This window comes from Crassostrea angulata, chromosome 5 (genome assembly GCF_025612915.1).
Source record: "Crassostrea angulata isolate pt1a10 chromosome 5, ASM2561291v2, whole genome shotgun sequence".
Taxonomy (NCBI): Eukaryota; Metazoa; Mollusca; class Bivalvia; order Ostreida; family Ostreidae; genus Magallana; species Magallana angulata.
Window position 1 is genome coordinate 27,605,599 of NC_069115.1, and position 19,582 is coordinate 27,625,180.

Here is a 19,582-nt window from a genome sequence, read left to right on the forward strand (position 1 = left end):
TGCAGTATTAAATGTTTATATATTTCAACTTTTACATACTATGTAGTTTTTTACAAGTCTTATTTTACCATACAGCAATAAAATACAATAATTTACATTTTTCAATTATATTTACTTTTTATTTTGTCTTCATCAATCAAATAATTTACCTTATATAAATGCAATGCATAAGTTTTTTTCATTATGCAGTCTAATAATGTAAAACATTCCTTGAAAAATTGTGTTATACACGTGTTCAAACTATGATAGGTAAATCAATATGTTTTTAGCGTACACCTTTTTGCTATATGTCATTTAAAAAACTGAAAAAAAAAGAAATCAAAAATATTCCAATATTATGAGAATGGTTTAACTCTTAAACGACCTGCCATGTTAACTTTTATTCATAGTGGCTCTTTCTATGACAAAAAAATAAACAGTGATATATATTTTTTTCTGTACAATATTTTAGTAAACGGAACACATAAATTCACGTCATGAATGAAAATTGTCTAAATTTGGATAGTTTGGTCATTTTGGATATGATCATACGATTTTGAAATTTTCCAAAGAAAATTTCGTTTGATTTCATGACGTAGAAAAGTCACAAGTACAGGTGCACCCAACCGCTAATCGTTCCCACACTTCACTGAACATCGCGATACGCGATGTGGAGACCCTTTTCCTTTTGACCTTTACAAACCGGTAGACTTCTTGACAATGACAGGCTGCTCTACAACCGTCGTCCGAATTTCGGTCCACGCCTTGACAGTTACTATTAATACATCTACTTTCTATTAATGTCGATGGTATTCGATTGTCGTCTCGTGTTATCACGTACCTCCATGGACAGCTACCGGACGAGGACAGATGGTCCAATCCCCGTGAAGGTGAGAGATCCGGCAGAGAGTTCTCGCTGGCATTTACAACGTGATTTTGTCGGAGGATGTCCATGACGTACTCCGTTTCATCTCGTAGAGCTCCATGAAGTCTGGGAATGGATAGAGATTGTTTCAATGTGTCCACCCCGCGGTGGCCATGAGAAGTCTCATGAGACGAGCTTCTTACGCAGTGGTAGATTAATCCCAAACAAAAGGCAATCTACAATGGAAATTTTTTTTTTTTAATGAAAATGTTAAAAAGATCGCAAATATCACCCTTTTCAAATTTATGTTCCTTAAGCTAACACTAATATAATCATGTTATGACATAATTCTTTTTAAAAAGATATAATTGGGTATATCCTGTATCGATTCTTAATTAGAAAAAATGATATATTTTTTTTACTCAAATGTAATGTAATATACAACCTTCCAAATCATGGTGATTTCGTTGACCAAGATAATCATGGACACTTCTTTATATATACCATTCTAATCCGCTTACAATCTATTATCAGCCATGCATTCTATGGTTTTCCAATCAACAAATCTAAAGACTGAACGAATAGACGATAGGAAAAACTTATTCTCTTTTTAAATTTCACTTGTACCTCTGAACAATCATGGTTTATAGCCAATGAAATTTAAAGGCAATTGATTATGTTAATGACGGATTCCTATTATAATTATCTAAATTTTCTTCCCTTTTTATTATTTTGCAATTATGGTTATTCTTAAGAATTCTAATTGCGGGGAAAATTGTGCGTTATTCCTTTCGAAAAAAAAAACAATTTACAGCAGTGCTTTAATTATGTGACCAAAATTGATAAGGGTTTTTCTAAAAATAAGTTGTGAAATCCGCATCGGTAGGTCAAAATTAAAGTAAAATACATGTACACCCGAATGTCTATGGAATAATATACCATGCTAAAGTAAAAAGAGGTCAATTTTGTCATAATTCTTTGTTTTTATGCTTCGGCTGAATTTGCAAGCCACCATCTTTTTTATTTTCAATGTATAAAAGAACACTCTTACTAAAAATCCCCCTTTTATTGAAATCGACATGCTGATACAAAAGGATTGATTTTGATTTTGTCCATTTATGGTCATATTCATATTGATGATCAACATATGTTCTTTGACTAATAAAGTATATACATTATAGATTTACGAAACACAAATGAATGTAGCCTTGACGTGTAGAAATTTTCATATATGGAGAAGCCTACCCGTCATCAGATTTCAAATGTTGAAATTTAAGAAAAATATGGATAAATAAATAAAATTAATTTACAAAATGTTGTTTTCTTTATTTCTCTGTCAAAGTGGTGTGAATGGGGGGGGGGGAGAGAGAGAGCAGGTGCCCCTTTACCAGCTTTTATATCCTGTTGTGCAATCTGCAAGACATCTGAAAAAGGATACAGCTAATCTGATTTATTTTCGCAATAGATATTTCATTGTATTTGACAAAGTAACACATAAAAATGTTATGAAATTATTTAAAATGGTATACATTTTATATGCATTTCCACCTTCTGTTACATGAAATATTTAATTGAAACTATTTTTAAAAATTGGAACTAATTTTAAAAATATATCCGTTTGTGATCACTTATGACATACCATTGAAAAGAGGCCTTTGATCTATCGATCTATCGATTATGGATCATTATATGAGAAGAGAAATTTTATGGCATTTCCTACTCTATAATCTTCAAATAAATATTATGAAGTCTACCCGTCATCATCAGATTTCAAGTGTTTTAGTGTAAGAAAAATATGGATAAATAAATAAAACTAATTTTTTAACATTTGTTGTTTACTTTATTATTTCTCTGTCAAAGTGGTGTGAAGGGGGAGGGGGGGGAGAGAGAGAGCAGGTGCCCCTTTACCAAATTTTTATATCCTGTTGTGCAATCTGCAAGACATCTGAAAAAAGGATACAGCTAATCTGATTTATTTTCGCAATAGATATTTCATTGTATTTGACAAAGTAACACATAAAAATGTTATGAAATTATTTAAAATGGTATACATTTTATATGCATTTCCACGTTCTGTTACATGAGATATTTAATTGGAACTATTTTTAAAAATTGGAACTATTTTTAAAAATATATCCGTTTGTGATCACTTATGACAAACCATTGAAAAGAAGCCTTTGATCTATCGATTATGGATCATTATATGAGAAGGGAAATTTTATGGCATTTCCTACTCTATAATCTTCAAATAAGAGAGTGTTTGACCAAATCCGATCTCACTTCCTTTTTAAATTTAAGAATATAGAATCGGAATAATTCCTTAAGCTTAGTATATATAAGAGTAGCATTGTACAGGTGTTTCACTTGCAGACAGATACTGCCATGAAGATATTTTGGGTTCATCAACAGGTTTGTTGTAAAGTTTCACAAAACAATAAAATGTTAAAATACGTAAAATAATAGGAATTAAAAACAAGAATGGATTTCTTTGATTTGAATTAAATTTTCAAATGTACTACTTCATATAAAATCATTTAAATATTTACACAATATGTTCTTCAATGTTCTAACTCAAAATGATATAATGAAAACTTGCTATATTAAGCTTGTATGATATTTTTGCGAAATGTGATTTTTCAACAACCTAGCGTGGATTTTATTTAGCGCATTTCTAAATGCACCTATTTATGTGCCTATATATTTTACATTTGGCGATAAACTTGATTTAGTGGAATCCATTTTCCGCCAAAACGCTAAAAAGAATAAAATACACAGCCAAATGTAATACAGTAACAATACTAGGATCAAAAACATAGGTCTTGAAAACACAAGAGCAGTTATTTAGGCGAATTAACACTATCATAATGGAATGAAATTTTATTATTCAACATGAAAAGTTTGTATATTTACTCCAGAGTGCACTCATTTACCAAGGGACTTAGACACGATTTCAGATCACAATTTTATTATTTTTAGTGCATAAATGGTATATCTGTGCATTTTGAATGATTGACCAAAATTTAAATGTTAGATGTCAAAGTTACAAGCGAGATAAGTGGGTAAAAATTCATTGTTATGTAAAGTAAGCTTGAGACTTGTATTTGTTTACTATAGAAATTACCATTTCTCTGGAAAAAATTGACTCGTGGCAAACAAGATAAACCGATTCAATGTGTTCATAAACAATATTGTCAACAAAATATGCACCATTGAATCGAAACTTAAACCAATACAACACATATGTAAACAATAACAAGACTAGAGCTTTGTTTACAAAACAAAGAATTTCAAACTCTGTATCTTGCTTGTTATTCTTTTTTGTCACTTTTTTGGGGGTCAAATTTTGAGGAAGCATTAACAATACCCATATTAACTATTCTAGACATTAAATATGGAAAAATAAAATTTGGAAGTTTAAGGTCAAATCGTGTCCAAGTCCCCTAAAGTGGTAGCGACACACGGAAACGTAAGTTACAATTCCTGATTTAGAAGTTACGGGTTTGTTTATGCGTCTTATCATTGTCTAGGTTGTCATCCTGCTCGTCATATCCTGTTTTGAACGAGTTAGATCGGTAACCTGCAGAGATCCTACACCATTACCGCGGCTTGCCACTGATTTTCTCAACGAATCAGTCGCAATTCTGCCTGGAGAGGAAGGAAGAGTACTAGGGGAAATAAGCAACATTGACGTATCCTTCCTAGATATTACCCGCCAAAACTTGACAAACCAACCGAATACCGCCGCAAGAGATTGTTCAATTCAGTCAACATGTCCGTGGCATTTTGTCAAAAATATTGATCCAAACAGACGCCCAAGAACTATTATTGAAGCACAATGCAGCACTTCCTGCTGTCGAAGAAGAAGTGATTTTTGCTGTGCCGACGGTATTCGACCCGGATGTTCTCGCTGCCAACCAATTTACTACTACGTACATGTTTTGCGCAGAACAGGATGTGACGTTGTAACTCGCATGTTTAAGTATGAGACCAAACTAGAGAGGGTTGTGGCGGGTTGTACTTGCGTTAAAATTCCTGATGCTCTTAGCCCGCAAGTACCAACGATGGTGCCTTAAATAAGAACACTCATTTTGTCCCTTGGTTTATTTGTTTTTTTTTTTTTTCCTTTTGTACATGCGTATTATTAACATTGTTGTTTTTTTGGAAATCATATTTTGATTATTTAGTATGAAATTGTGCAATATATTTAATACTGGATTTAAACTTTATATTACTGCATAATAATATTATATGATTTACGATTAATAAAGACTTTTTGGGAAAAAGATATGAATAGTTTTGTTAAAGGTTTTCAATTATATTCAAAATAGATACAAAAAAAAAAAATAATTGTTGTGATGTAAATGCACCACAAATTTTGCTTTAATTAAGTGAATCAAATTCTATATGAAAAAGGCTGTTGTTAAAACCAAAAATTATTCGGTATTTTTTTAGCTGAAATTAAAATACTGCTGAACGTTTACATATTAAATTCAGATTTAGGGTTTCTTCTATTTCACATTCATATGTATTATGTTGTGAATATATACACATGTATTGTATTGTGAACATATAGTCTTACTACATGAATATTGATGATTTTAACACGCCATAAAAGTCAGCAAACGGATATCTTTCAATTGAGCGATGAATACTTTTGTGTAAAGCATTTACGCGTTTGGTGTGAGCCATACGAAATGTGCCAAAGTTCATTGGACTCAAATTACAAAACGTCTTATTCGTGTGTTTAAATGACAGGCCTGTAAGACAACATGGCATATCGAGTTCTCTACACTAACAGGTATTAATTAGACACCTGTTGGCCAAAATTAAAAACTTCCTTGACTATACCACGGCTAACAAAAAATATTACGGTTGATCAATCATTTGCTTCTCTTGATATATATTTGATTGGTTTAACACTAAAAGGTTTTTATAAGCTCGTTGAAATGACCAGGAGATTATTCTCTCTCTCTCTCTCTCTCTCTCTCTCTCTCTCTCTCTCTCTCTCTCTCTCTCTCTCAATAATGATTTATTTGAAACTCAAGGGTTCCCTAATTTAGTCTAAATTATTAATTATTTTGATTTTGATAAATAAGAATGCTAATATATGTTACAACCCATTGTCAGATTTCACAACATATTTTTGTCAATAAGCTTGAAAATCAAGTCAGGACAATTTACACCCACCCATCATCCGGAAATGAAATTTGCAATGCTCTCGTATTTCAAAATGTATTGGAAAATCACACATCTGACGAGTCATTTAAATGCTGGCCTTGTTGTAGGCGGAAACGCTCTTTATCCGCACACTGCTACCTCCGCCATGTCCTAGGCGAACCTTTGGGGATAAATACTACAAGATGAATGAAACTTAGGTCTAAGGAAACAGGAAGCTAACGTGTCTAATGAAAAAAACCTCAAGTAAATTTCTATGACGTTAGTTCAACATAATTTCATTAAGTTACCATGCGATGACATATCGCACGAAACGCCTTAATTTCATCTTCGAACCAATATTGTGACGTTCATGGACTGACAAATTTTGTGAAAACAGACAATAATAAATAATTTTTTTTTAAATTTAACAATCTCAGCGATGATTAAGGTTGCTTAAACAATGCTTGAAATTCATGATCCCGTGACGCAATATCAAAATATGATATCATAATGAGTTAACTGGTCCAGTCACTAAATTGAACATTATTAAAAATACACTTGACTAAATACTAGCATTAAAAAAGTTTTCATATTTTATTTCAGTCAACTATAGCGGTAACCGTTTTCTTTGAGTTATCTCTCATATGTTAGTTACACCACGACACTATTTTTCAGAATAGCTAACTTTTTTTCTCAACAAATGGTTGTAGAAATGACACAAAATACTGCTTTCATATTGTTTCATATTAATTTTCTTAACTTTATTTAAAATCAAGTTCGTGGCTGCGCAGATCTAAGTGATTGAATATGGCATTGTTCTGTTTTTGTATGCGTAATTTGCATACGAAACATCATGTGGAACGTCATATTTATTCCTTTTTTATCTTTTGACAACGGTTTTGGTCAGTTATGGGCAGAAAAAGGCCAGTTAAAGAACTGTTCACATTTTGGTCCCCAAACGTACAAGGTGGCCAGACATTCCTCTTTAACTAAGGCACAACTTTATTGAACAAATTGGTAGTCCACCAATATATTTTCAATAGGCGGTATTGTTAACGTTAAGAATTACATGTATGGCTCAGGTCATAATTTTCGTTCGACATTGTTTTTTTTCTCTTTTTGATCAAAATCTCTTGGTGGTATACCAGATTCGTTTTCCGGCAAAAAAAAACTTTGAAAATAAAATTAATAGTAGGGAAATTCCAAATTTTGAAAGGGGTGTACATCAAAAAATTGAAAAATTTTGAAAGCTTGGTATACCACAACACTGGACAAAAAGATGTAAAATAATATAGTAGCTATTTAATTTGTTATGGATGTTTGTGATATAAAAGCATTGTTATATTGTGAAGATAATTGAAAATGACAATAAAGTGTTTACGTGTTTCTAAAGTTAATTGTTGCCCTCCAAAAAATAGTCAATAGAACATTGCTACAGTTTAGCCCATCATAAGCCAGTAGTTGGGGAGGGAAGAATTTCCTACAGTCACCCATTTGATATGCTGAATGCTGAGGACGGGTTAAAAGTATAGCTAAGCTTTGTTCTTGCTTGAATGTATTCAGGACCAATTTAGATACAAGTATCTTATCTCTGATATGCCTAAGATGGCCTATTTTTGTCGGTATGAAAGATGTTAAGATTGAAGAGAACATAATTCTTGAACTTAATTTGATGCACAGGAATGGAGGCCAATCCTTAGTTGGTCCTTGCGTGCGTGTGTGGATAGATAGATAGATAGATAGATAGATAGATAGATAGATAGATAATCCAAAATTCCAATAGATCACGCTCCTTACCCAAAGTTTTCTTCATCCCAAATTATGTGTTACATTGAGACTGCTTCTAAGAAGGATCGCAGTCCCAAATTATAACTAATTACATGAAGCCTGTGCTGTAGAGGATCTGATATTTCGGGTAAATGATTACTTTCGGGTTGTTTTTTTTTTTTGTCAAGGAGACAAGTCGATTACAAAATTTTTGAAAAGTCACCTGTATTAAATTTTCATATCGTCATTTTCAAATATTTGATAAAAGAATTATTTTTGCGATATGCATGCATACCCCAAAGAACCGGGAGAACCGAATACTAGTTACATGTATTCATTTTGTTTAATTTACAACACTGTCATTGAAGGCTGTATTTTTGGTGATAGACCCCCCCCCCCCTTTCCATGTCGTGACATTTGACTGACTTCTATAGATGATATGGCTACAGAGCTCCTGGTTTATCGAGCCTGGCGACGGAGACCGCGTGTTTGTAGTCCTCCACAGTGGAGACGGCTCAATTCCCGGAACGTCCCCTGTAATTCACGGACTCTAAGCTCTGTCACGAAGTTCATTAACTCAGCTTGTTAAAGCACTGCTAATGCAACCCAGATGGGATAATTGAACATTTCTTTTTGTAATGAAGATAACAAACTCTTAATGCATCACGGCTGTTAAGTACACAAGTTCCTTTTGCGACAAAAGGTCAATTGCAATTTTTCCCCGTTTTGAATTAGGTTCAGCTGTAAAGAGAGATCTTCGGGGAATCTGAGTCAAGTTTTCATTCAATTGAATTTCATGAGGGTGAAAAACATATCCTTATTATTAATATAGGGTTAAGTGACACATCTAGACAAATTATTTGTAACCATCACTTTGGATGAAATATTCTCAGTAATCATATTGTATTTTGTTCGCACTGTCTTTTTTTTACCACTTTAGAATCACCAATGATATCTAACCATTTTAACTGCAACTTCAGCAGATCTTTGTATTTCAAAACAATAGGTTTGTACATGTATATTTTATGATATTGTAAACCCTGCAATATGACACATGCGATTAAGATAAAGATTAGATATTTCAGCAAAAGCAAGTATTTTACAATTTATGTTGAACCCAGTTATTCTAATTTATTTTCATATCATTTTTCTTCATCTTTATTCTATTTTATCATTCTGAAATTACAACCCTTTGAATTCACTTCCAAGATTGAATTCGTATTAATTAAGAATAAAGGAGATCATTATACCTTCAATTATTAAAGAATATATTTAGTACAAATCAATTTCAATCTAACAAAAACGCTAAATTGCAGAAATATAAATACCTTGACAGCTTTCAAAACAGTAGTAGATATATTTCTGAAGTTTAAAATATTATTCAATTTTCTATTCATAGAATACCACACCGACTGTTAAATTACAGTATTGTAACCATAAAAAATATCTCTTAAGGACAAAGATGGTTTCGGCACATTAGCCGCCACTCTATCGGATATCCATTAGCTTTTACACGTCCGGCTACTTATTCCGGGTTTATATAAAAGATATATTGTATTTGTCCCTCGGAATATTCCAATGCGCGAGTATCATTAGCGGGCATTACTGGACAAGAAGATGCAATTAACAAAGTAACCCATAATAATAAAAACCAATCGCTTTGTCTACAAATCTAGGATCATCGGTCCTATCGGGGAGCCTATCGAGTAACAGCTTAATACAAATGACTGCAATAAACTTATTCTAAGGACAATTTGTTCATGTCTTTATCTTCCTTCATTAGAGAACGTCAGGGTCTCTGTCTATATTGATCATCGCGGCAAATTGAGTATATCATACATACTCTATAAGCTGTGTCATAGCTTCAATAGTCACTAGTATCGTGAATCAAAGAATTCATAACTTGAGGTTACAGTTTCCTAAATTTTATTGCTTAATTGAGTATACATACATGTACATGTATCATAATGAATGTATGTCTTTTCTACTTATATATACTACCAAAGAAGATAGTAATTTCTTCATAAAACGACATTCATAGGCAGAAGCAATACTAGTGTATATATATAGAGAGAGAGAGAGAGAGAGAGAGAGAGAGAGAGAGAGAGAGAGAGAGAGAGAGAGAGAGAGAGAGAGAGATCTTTCAGTCCGCATTTCGATTTCTAATTACTTGATTTTTTATCATTCAAGAAGGGGAAGCCGAGAAATAAAGTGAACTGGTATTTCTCAATAAATGCACACAGATATCGGATAAACCCTCGCTCCGGTATTTCTTAATCAGATGATCGGCAGAGAGTCGTAACAGATGAACACGTGTTTATAGAAAGTTCCTATCAGTATCTCTGACTTCCGTTTTATTGGAAAAATGAAAATATCAGTTAATTTAAACGCTTGGTTACAAAGCAGACGGTCCCATAAGTGTTGAGTCCTAGTGGGTATATATTTCAAAAATTGAAAGAGAGCGAGAAAGAGCGAGAGCGTTAAATTTGTTACATTGTCATGATCGTTATGACTTTTGTGCATTGTGGGGCCATTACAGCTTTTGCCATTGTAATTTAACACGGGGGATGTTCGATATCTAGATAGTGTCGGTCTGGATTACAAACCGCTAGCTAGGAGATGGATATCAGACCCCTGTTACTGGATATCATGATCTGCCTAGATGTCTCACTTTCTGTAAGTATAGATATATATACACTGTAGGTTATGTAGCGCAAGCGGACTTTTTTGGGGGGATAGTGGATTCTATAAATAAGTTTTTCGATTTAATGTAAAACTTGATGAAGTGATTCTAAATAGTCTATTATGAAACAGATGGTTTTGTGGGATTTTTCCCCCGGAACGGACAATTGATGATTCAATGTGCCAGGGACGAATAGTATTTTATTACTTTTAATGGTATGTTATGAAGTTATTTCCGCATAATTTAAGATACATGTAGTTTGTTTTTGTTCGTTACTTTGCGAGGTCATATTACTTTGCAATTAACATATAAAGTAAATTTATCCATGCATCAATACAAATTCTATCAATGTAGTTATAAAGGATTGACGGCAAAATCATTGCACTGATTACAAATTACAACTAATCGCTGTTACATTTTGAATGGCTTCTATAAAATAAATGTAAAGTTCAATGTAATAAACGGGATTATTTTGGAAACTTTCTTAATATTTTGGTTAACTTTAATACAAATAAGTTTTCTGCATTTCTATTGATTAGTAAACATTTAAACTGGATCGTTCGGGTGAAAATATGAGGAGTTTTCCTTTTAATATGACAACTAGTATATTACTATTGGTATTAAACTATTCATTTGATTATGTCTTTGTAATTAACTCGTTCCTTTTATCAATTCTCATGCTGAATAACGACACACAGAGACAAGTGGAGGGTTGAATGAAACGCTGTGTATTGAACTATTGATTACGTAGCAAAGTTTACGTAATCACGGTTTGAAACATTAAATGTCTTCCTTTTTACTATGACATCATTTAGCATGGTTAATTTTCGTATAAAACATTAAAATCTTTGTCTTTTTCTCTCCGACGGCCATTATACAATTTTGTATTCTTTGCAAAGAGAAAAAAACTGCAACTACAATTATAATAGTCGATTTCTGTTCTGTGCTGTGCCATTACTCTAGAAATATTCATTTCTTTTAAAGGAATCCAAACGATATGAGCGAATTCATGTATTCATAAGATACCACCCTTTTTCTACAAACATGCTTACATGTACACTATAAAACCAGATGTTCTCATATACATGTATATCATATGATTTAATCCCCTCGACCTACCTAAAAAAATGAAACATGAAAGGATGTTTCGATACTGTTCGCAGCAACTTAACATTTTGTAATAATGCGATTTGCCTTTACAATATAGTTCCGGTTTTTTTTTTTACTACATTGTATATATCTGGCGCCGTTTTCCTCCAATAAACCTTCGTTAAATGTCGCTGTGGACCACCAGTCGTTTGGTATTAACATTTACTTCTTTTATGTATGAAAATTAGCCAGAATTAATCGACACTTATTTCTCCCATGAATATTGTTTCCATTTCGAAAACAAGGGTCAGTGTTTGCTCATTGTTTACGTTTTTTGTAGTCTTTTTACGAAAGGTTATACGTGTATATGTATCTTTTTACAATGGCATCAGCAGACTACACAGAAACTCTTAAATGTATACATAAATTGTCAAATACGCCCAAGTAAAAGAGGTTGTTGCCAATCGTCATTTCAAATTTCCAAGCGTAATTTGGCAAGTTCAAAACTTTCTGGCGTAACATGCCAAGAAAATTTATACAAAATTACGACTAAAAATTTAATATGATCATGTTTAAGAGAAGTATTCACATAAACTATAACTAATCTAGTTATTTGTACAGAAAATAAGTTTGAATAAGCTTCTCTTATTGTGCTACATTGAAATTTGATGAGAAATAGCATGTATGTAATTGTATGTTATAAACAATTAATTTGTTCAACATTTCTTAAAACACATCTGGTCCTGATTTTTGTTTAGCAATGAGGGATCCTTTAAATGTAAGCTACTACTACTACTACTACTACTCTCTCTCTCTCTCTCTCTCTCTCTCTCTCTCTCTCTCTCTCTCTCTCATGTACTTGAATAAGTAAAATATAATGTTACTAAAAAGCGAAATTTACCAAACTACATGACATGTATACGTTTTAATTACAAATTGTAATTGAAGTTATATTACCTAATATCATTATAACATTTACAGAATGAAATTGTGACTAATGTACTAAATGTATATCAAACTACATGTAAATGTTACGCTTCAATCATAAAATGAAATAAATACATTTACATCATGTGATGGCGATTAAATGTACATGTACATGTACACCAATATACATATACGAGTTAAACATGTACATATGAAGTTACACTTCAGTTACAAAATACATGTGGTTACATATACCATCCACTGAAATATGTAATGATGAGTAAATTTACCTGTATTTACCTGTGTCGTAGTATATATCAACGCAGGTTTCAAAAACAGATACCATTTATGGCCAGTATAGCTTAGCTAACAGTAAAGAATCTGGCGTTTTGAGCGTCTCTTTTTCCATACATTTTTACATGATTGTGCTTGGTTTAACAAGATTGATAAAAATTCCATGATTACAATTCAGAACTTAAAACCATTGTTCAAACTCCAGTGTTGCAAAAATTACATTTCTAGTCAGGCATCTTTTTTGTATTTTTAAAAATAAAGATAACGTTTTGCGGTGAATGTGCGATGTTGCGTTTTGTAAACACAAGATGTAACTTTTAAAATTATCAAATTGTATGTGTCCCTATTGGATGCTCCGTCATTTTTTCTGTCAGGACCGAAAGAAAAAAAAATCAAGCGTAACATCTCTTAAGGCCCGCGTTTTATTCGCTTCGCATGTTTACAAACAGTCTGCTTTCTTACACAGTTTGACTTAATTACAAGACTTTATCTGATTCTTTTATTGCAAAAGAGGAAAATAAAAGAAGACTTCCCAACATAACTCAAAACGCCAGCCGGCCATAAAGGGTTAAGCTACATCAAGTTGACGGGCGCTTTGGCCATAATGCTCTCCGATGTCAAACACAGATTTCAAATCGATGCCATATTGAAAAATGTTCCGTGAATTTAATTTCTCTGAATTCTGTTTCGCGAGCATTTGCCTTTGATACGGGTCGTGAGATTCTGAAGGGGATTGGAACCAGTAAATCCTTATTGGTCCTTAAACATCAAATCGTGGCCCATTTTTACATTCGGTGCGTAATCGAAAAATGATATTAAAAGACCGTGATTACATCAAATGGCCGCGCAAAATAACATGATAATAAATACTAATTTGCCAAAATCATTGCATTTTATTTCATTATGAACAAGGCTCTCTCTGATCTTAGTCTAAAAGAGCTGACTATTACGTAAGACGATGTTATAACGAATATGCTGGGAGTAAAACGATGCTATTGAGGCTTTTGAAAATGTCCATTCTATCATCTGTTAATTCAATTTTGTGGAATATTTTATTGAATATTCCCCTCAGTTGGTGTTGGGTGTCTTTTTTGTCATTGTCATACAATATTGGATTTTTCTCGGCTGTCAATATCGTCACAGTATGTAATTCAAGCCATTCAGCCCGGGGGCTGGCTGCTTCTGTTGAAATTTCTAAGTACAATTGTATTTATAGTTATGTCTTTTTATAGATATTAGTATAATAACAGTTATACATGTAATACATGCATGTCTTCAGACACCATTCGATGTTTATCAAAATATGTACCCTTTTCCTTCAAGTTCTGTTTCAACGATCCAATGTTTTACTTACTATGGCTTAGAATCAAGCAATAATTATACGAGGTTCATTAGGTATTAACTTGAAGTAAATTGCCTTGCTAAATCCTACTGCCAGAAACAAGGGGCTTCACATTTCGAGATTATATCATAATGATTGTGCAAAGGCCGATATCCATTCGAACACGTTAAGAGAATATGGCGTTATCTGAAGTTAGGATTCCTCTCAGACTGTAAGAAGCTTTGAGGCTTTTGGGAAAATATAAGTTTTTTAAAATTTTTGCGAACAATGTCCTTCAAAAATTGATTTTTATTGAAGCCTTAAAATTTCCTCCATTAGCAGAATCTTGAGACGCGCTAAGTATCGCTGTAATTGAACACGAGGAGGCTAGATTGAACGTTAATACGACAAAGGATGTCAAGAGCGGAAACAGAGCCCAGGGGTAACGACGGGGAAATCCCAATTAAGGAATTAGAGATTTAGAAACAAAAAACGTTATCATAATGTGATATACGAATCCAAACATTCTGCATCAAAGGAAGCTTTTTTTGCCCGTAGTCTAATCTAGTGGTAATTGGCATTGAAAATGTAGATCCATAATATAAATATAAAATTCAGTGCTGAAAAAAATGTATCCGTATGTAAATGTGGGGTAGGCATATAGTTCTTGAATCTAGTCTACTGTTTCACAAACGAAGGAGTTGGGGTTTTTATCGAGTACACACCTGCTGCACTACAGATATCAAGGTTACTGCCAATCGCAACTTCTCGGGCCTTTCCGGCAAGCTCGGAAAAACACCTCGAATGTATTAACATTACCGGATGTTAGAATTCTATACAAAATGGAGTCGCTTCCCATTAAAATAGGTATCGGCTAGACAGCCTTATAAGTCGCTTCTGTGTTATATCTTAGGGTATATCATTTACTTTGTTGAAGAGTAGCTTACATCTCAACAGATCGTAAAATGTGTTGTATTTATATCAAGTTTTATAAAAAAAAAAAAAAGGGGGGGGGGGGGGGGGTTGTCATGGACGCCTAGGTAATACATTCGAGGTGTTTTTCCGAGCCTGCCGGAAAGGCCCGAAAAATTGCGATTGGTATCAAGGTTACTGCATCTTTGAGCATGCAAAGTTCGAACCCGTTTGTAACAGTCAGTTCCGGTCTAATTCCACATGTAAAACGGAAGTGAAACTTAATTATACCATGAGAGAGGAAAAAAACTTGGGAAACTTGAAAAAAACAGTACTAGTATTATTGTGGAAAACGTTTACGTATACAATACATCATTTTATTGTGTTTGTGGTAATTTAATATGATATTCACAACGTAATGAACGTCTCCCCAACGGCACCAGGAATAGAATGTGACCTATACATGGTACGACCTAAACTGAATCTGCACATCCTCTCATTTTTACCACAAACATGAATAAAACATATATGCTATTTCTTTACATATAACAAGATGTTTAATAGATAAGTTAATCGTGGATGACCAAACATTATAATACACTCAGGCCCCCCCGTCACTAAAATATTCAAATCACTCAATTAAGTCCTCAACTCAAATCCTCAAAAGAGATAATTTGAGCATAAGTCAAAACTCGTACCAGAGGCTGGGTATTGGCTTGAGAAAAGTTGGTGACGGCGGAGCCAGATTCTCCTAAGAAAAGAGGATCAATTTATTTACACGTCAAAATTGATCACCAGTAAATTCATTGACCCTAGAGACATAAGTGAGCGATGTGACCTAATTAACGAAGAACATCCTAGGATTCGAAATGCAGTTACTGTAAAAAAACAGGAGCATCTCGCTTTCATGAAAAATCTTCTTAAAAATAATAAGAATCATTACACGTAATCTCTGTTACTAATTCTATTGATCGCCGACAATTATTTGGCAAAGCTGTCATAGAAAACGGCACTATTTGTTTCTAATACGGTATTATATCAAAACACCACAAAGAGTGACATCTTTGCAAATTTTACTAACAAAGGCCCGACGCCATTCGCCTGAGAGTCTGAGTCATTAGCGTGTTTTTCCAAGTAGTGAGAATCATAATCACTCAAATGTTTTCTTTTGGGAACTGCAAATCTAAGTTCAGCAGCAATAACTAATGTCTTTGTCAAATGTTTGTATATTGCCGCTGAAACACGATGCCGTAAATAAGAATGGGAGCGCGTCTCCTTTAACGGCAGAACTTGCTTCTTCATGTATTATAATAGTTACGCTCCAAATGATATTATACATTGTATTTCTGTGGTTTTACATTGATTCTTGCTTTTGTGGACTCTTTCTTGGTTTCAGAGCACCTAAGAAAACAGCTGAAATTCAAATACATGTATTAACAAGAAAGGAAACAGAATGGAAGTAAACCGAAAAAGGCTTCTTAAGGGTGTTATTTACTCAGGGTTTGAGTTCTGAAATTCCGATTGTTATAAAGTTCAATGTAATGAGTAAAATTTGTTCTAAACACAAAAAGTATTTATGAAATGAATTATTACTGACAAAACATTCAATACTCAATAGTTTTACTTTATTATGTAATTAGGCTCAAACAAAAATTGACTTTTAGCCAAACAGAGACTAAATTTTGCAGATTTTGTTTTCTCCTAAAAGTTTTTTGGCAGTAGTCTAATATTAAAAGTTAGGATTTTATATTAAAGTGAATGTAATCCGTTGGTTTTACTTCACTTATTCATTAAAATAATCTTATGGCACGAATAATAAGAATATTAAAAAATGCTTAAAAACGATAAAAGACACCATATCTCCAAATTTTGATCATTTACCTCATATAAATTTTATGCCAACAGAATAAGGTCAATATAAGTAGTTCAATACCATAAATGGTTTTGTATTATCATCATTCAATTTTTTGTAAAATTGAATCAAAAATGGGAAGGGATTTGAAAAATGATAGAGGAAATTCGGACCGAATTATTTTCTAAAATTTATGCTGAAATCTTAATGATGTGTACTTATTTAGTGCCACTACCATTCATAAAGTGTATCTTATTTTTTAAAGTGTTTAATTATTTGTAATATTTTTTTTATTAAGAAAATCTCAATCGTAGTGTAAAATTAGTGTGGTATTTTTCTTGATTTTTTTAATAAATATTCAATGGCCATTAACTCAAAAAGTATGTAATTTACCTACTTTTCTGAAAGTGAAAAATAACAATACAAGCAAAGGTCTATAACACACAATAGATGGTTTTTCATTATCATCAGTGGGTTTTTTTTTAATTCTGAGTTAACGTCAACCTTAATTGCAATTATTTAATAAAAATAAATTGCATTGCTCTTTCCATTTTTGATTGACACCCTTCTCCCGAACTTTTTTTCTTACTTTTGATTAATAGAAATAAAATTTTAATGGCCTTTATTATTTGTATTTGAGAGATGATTTTTTATATACATTTTGTTAGGTGTGGGACTCAACAGAAAGACCTTTCACAGACCGGAAGGACGGGCCGTGCTGTGACGGAACTCTTGCGTTCGCGGCACCTCCCACAATGCCCTGCTCTTCCTTTCAGTGTTGTCAGTCTGTAGAGGACGTCGTAGTGTACCCCGTCAACCACGCTTTGGGTTACGAGTTCAGATGCATTGTGAGTATCATATATATTTAACAATTTGACATACTGGAATAGTTAGTCAGGTATTGTATAACATGAGGTTATAAGTCTGATAATATATTACATACTAAAATATCATATGGTAAGTCTGTTACTGTTTCAAAATTTAAGGAAAGCCATAAAGTCTGATACAATTACAAAATAACATAAATTGTTGTAAGATCGTTTTACAATTGATATGGTATGTTTGGTAAAAATTAGTTGTATGTACATGTAATTATATATCATATATCAGTATTAGGTCTTCAAATCGTTAGCTTTGCTCTTAGCTATATAAGCAGTGTAATTTAATAAGCGATATATAACCTGTAGTCCTATACATGTGTAACTATATTAAATATAAAGAATAATACATACCCTTTTCCATATCACAGCTTGTATCAGCCCAAGACTCCAATATCAGCCCGAGGGCCGAAGGCCCGAGGGATGATATTGGTCGAGGGTTGATACAAGCTGTGATATGGCTCCAATATCAGCCCGAGGGCCGAAGGCCCGAGGGATGATATTGGTCGAGGGTTGATACAAGCTGTGATATGGAAAAGGGTATCTATTATTATATTTATTACATACTTAGTAATAAATTTAAAAAAAAAAACATCAAATTTTTTTTAAATTGATTATTCATATTATTTGAAAAAAGTCTGCACGTGTACATGTATTTGATAAAAATATGAGTTCTTCTTGTTTTAACATGAAGCTACGGAATGGAATTTCATCAGATTTTAAAAATTGACTGCTTTAAAACATTTGCTAGCATTTGAAGTTTTCAACTGTACTTAAAAATGTCGACTGTAACTGAAAATATTTTATTTTTCGTCTGTAAACATGCAAAAATGCCGAAGCGAAAAAAGGCAGAGGAGTTCCGAAAGGGGTGTGATACGGATCCGTATCAGCCCTGGAGGGCTGATAACCTGTATCAGCACCGGAGGCCGATACGGATTTTGTGATGTCATCTGTATCACATATGCCAAAAACCTGTATTTATTACTAAGTATGTAATAAAGCAGTTTAAACAATAGCTTGGACTTTCGATGGGATGTTACTATTCTAGATTGTTCTTCAAATATTGACCTCCTTTCTTCTAATCCGCTAAGAGAAGCCCATCAATATTTATACTAGACAGTCAAAATCGGACAAAACTGCTCTGCTGTATGTTTCAGCTGAAATATACATCCCTGGATGAAATTGGACAAGTGTCATTGGCGTTCGATGTATTCATATCTAATAGCCAATTAGCTATTATATAGACAGTAAGACCATGAGTAGACCCCGCCTTCATTATATATATAAATCGAAGTTTGTCACGGACTGCCAAAGTCCAAGCACTTAAATTGTTAAAACATTTCTAAAATTTCCTTATGAAATATCCTGCCCCAGTTGTTCTCCGACTGCAAGTGCGGCTAAAACTTTAACTTTAACACTATAGTTTACTGTTTTAAATGTTTCAATTCTCTTTGACGTTCATCTTCTTTACAGCCGAAAAAGGAAATTACATCCAGGTGCTTCGAAGAAAATGAGAGAGTTCAGCCAGGGAAAGATATAGGCACAATCGAATATAAGCCAAAAAGGTGTTGTGATGGACTCAAGTTTAACTTGGTATTCAATTCCAGTAGCCCCGCCTTAGTTATAAAATGCATCAGAAGATAACAAGTAATAAAATCAAGACCGTTTTTTAATTACCATTTCTTTCTTTTATATGTTCACCATAATTGCAGAAGATGTATATATGCATGACTGTTCTTACGCATGATGGCATAGTAAGAGAAAACGTGGTTATATGCAGATAACTGCAAAGATAGATCTCTTGCCAACTATCAAATCAACGCTTTAGGGAGAAAAATCTTAATTTCGTATGGACTAT

General features: G+C 33.1%; 3 protein-coding genes across 4 annotated transcripts; 2 read left to right on the forward strand and 1 right to left on the reverse strand.

Annotated features, from left to right (window-relative positions):
- Window positions 1–89: 89 nt before the first annotated feature.
- On the reverse strand, window positions 90–1,326 carry LOC128184987 (interleukin-17F-like). The gene is made up of 2 exons (XM_052854652.1): window positions 1,290–1,326; window positions 90–1,080 (listed from the first exon to the last, which is right to left on the reverse strand). The coding sequence occupies exons 1-2, from the start codon at window positions 1,299–1,301 to the stop codon at window positions 568–570; spliced, it is 525 nt and encodes a 174-aa protein (XP_052710612.1). The 5' UTR covers window positions 1,302–1,326; the 3' UTR covers window positions 90–567.
- A 1,811-nt stretch (window positions 1,327–3,137) lies between these two features.
- On the forward strand, window positions 3,138–5,122 carry LOC128186034 (interleukin 17-like protein). Its single transcript, XM_052855759.1, has 2 exons — window positions 3,138–3,253; window positions 4,372–5,122. The coding sequence occupies exons 1-2, from the start codon at window positions 3,227–3,229 to the stop codon at window positions 4,915–4,917; spliced, it is 573 nt and encodes a 190-aa protein (XP_052711719.1). The 5' UTR covers window positions 3,138–3,226; the 3' UTR covers window positions 4,918–5,122.
- A 4,862-nt stretch (window positions 5,123–9,984) lies between these two features.
- On the forward strand, window positions 9,985–19,383 carry LOC128185688 (uncharacterized). Of its 2 annotated transcripts, none has more exons than XM_052855315.1 (3): window positions 9,985–10,444; window positions 17,515–17,694; window positions 19,198–19,383. In XM_052855315.1, exons 1-3 carry the CDS (start codon window positions 10,388–10,390, stop codon window positions 19,366–19,368), a joined length of 408 nt encoding a protein of 135 aa, XP_052711275.1. In that variant the 5' UTR covers window positions 9,985–10,387; the 3' UTR covers window positions 19,369–19,383. The 2 variants fall into 2 exon arrangements, with proteins under 2 accessions (XP_052711275.1, XP_052711276.1); XM_052855316.1 differs by lacking the exon at window positions 9,985–10,444 and adding an exon at window positions 10,527–10,666.
- The last annotated feature ends 199 nt before the right edge of the window (window positions 19,384–19,582 follow it).

Bases quoted from the DNA above. Each gene is read 5' to 3' on its own strand.
- LOC128186034 (XM_052855759.1), top strand. From the start codon at position 3,227: ATGAAGATATTTTGGGTTCATCAACAG. The intron at 3,254-4,371 runs GTTTGTTGTAAA...ATCATTGTCTAG, and splicing joins TATTTTGGGTTCATCAACAG to GTTGTCATCCTGCTCGTCAT.
- LOC128185688 (XM_052855315.1), top strand. From the start codon at position 10,388: ATGGATATCAGACCCCTGTTACTGGATATCATGATCTGCCTAGATGTC. The intron at 10,445-17,514 runs GTAAGTATAGAT...ACATTTTGTTAG, and splicing joins GCCTAGATGTCTCACTTTCT to GTGTGGGACTCAACAGAAAG. The intron at 17,695-19,197 runs GTGAGTATCATA...TCTTCTTTACAG, and splicing joins GTTACGAGTTCAGATGCATT to CCGAAAAAGGAAATTACATC.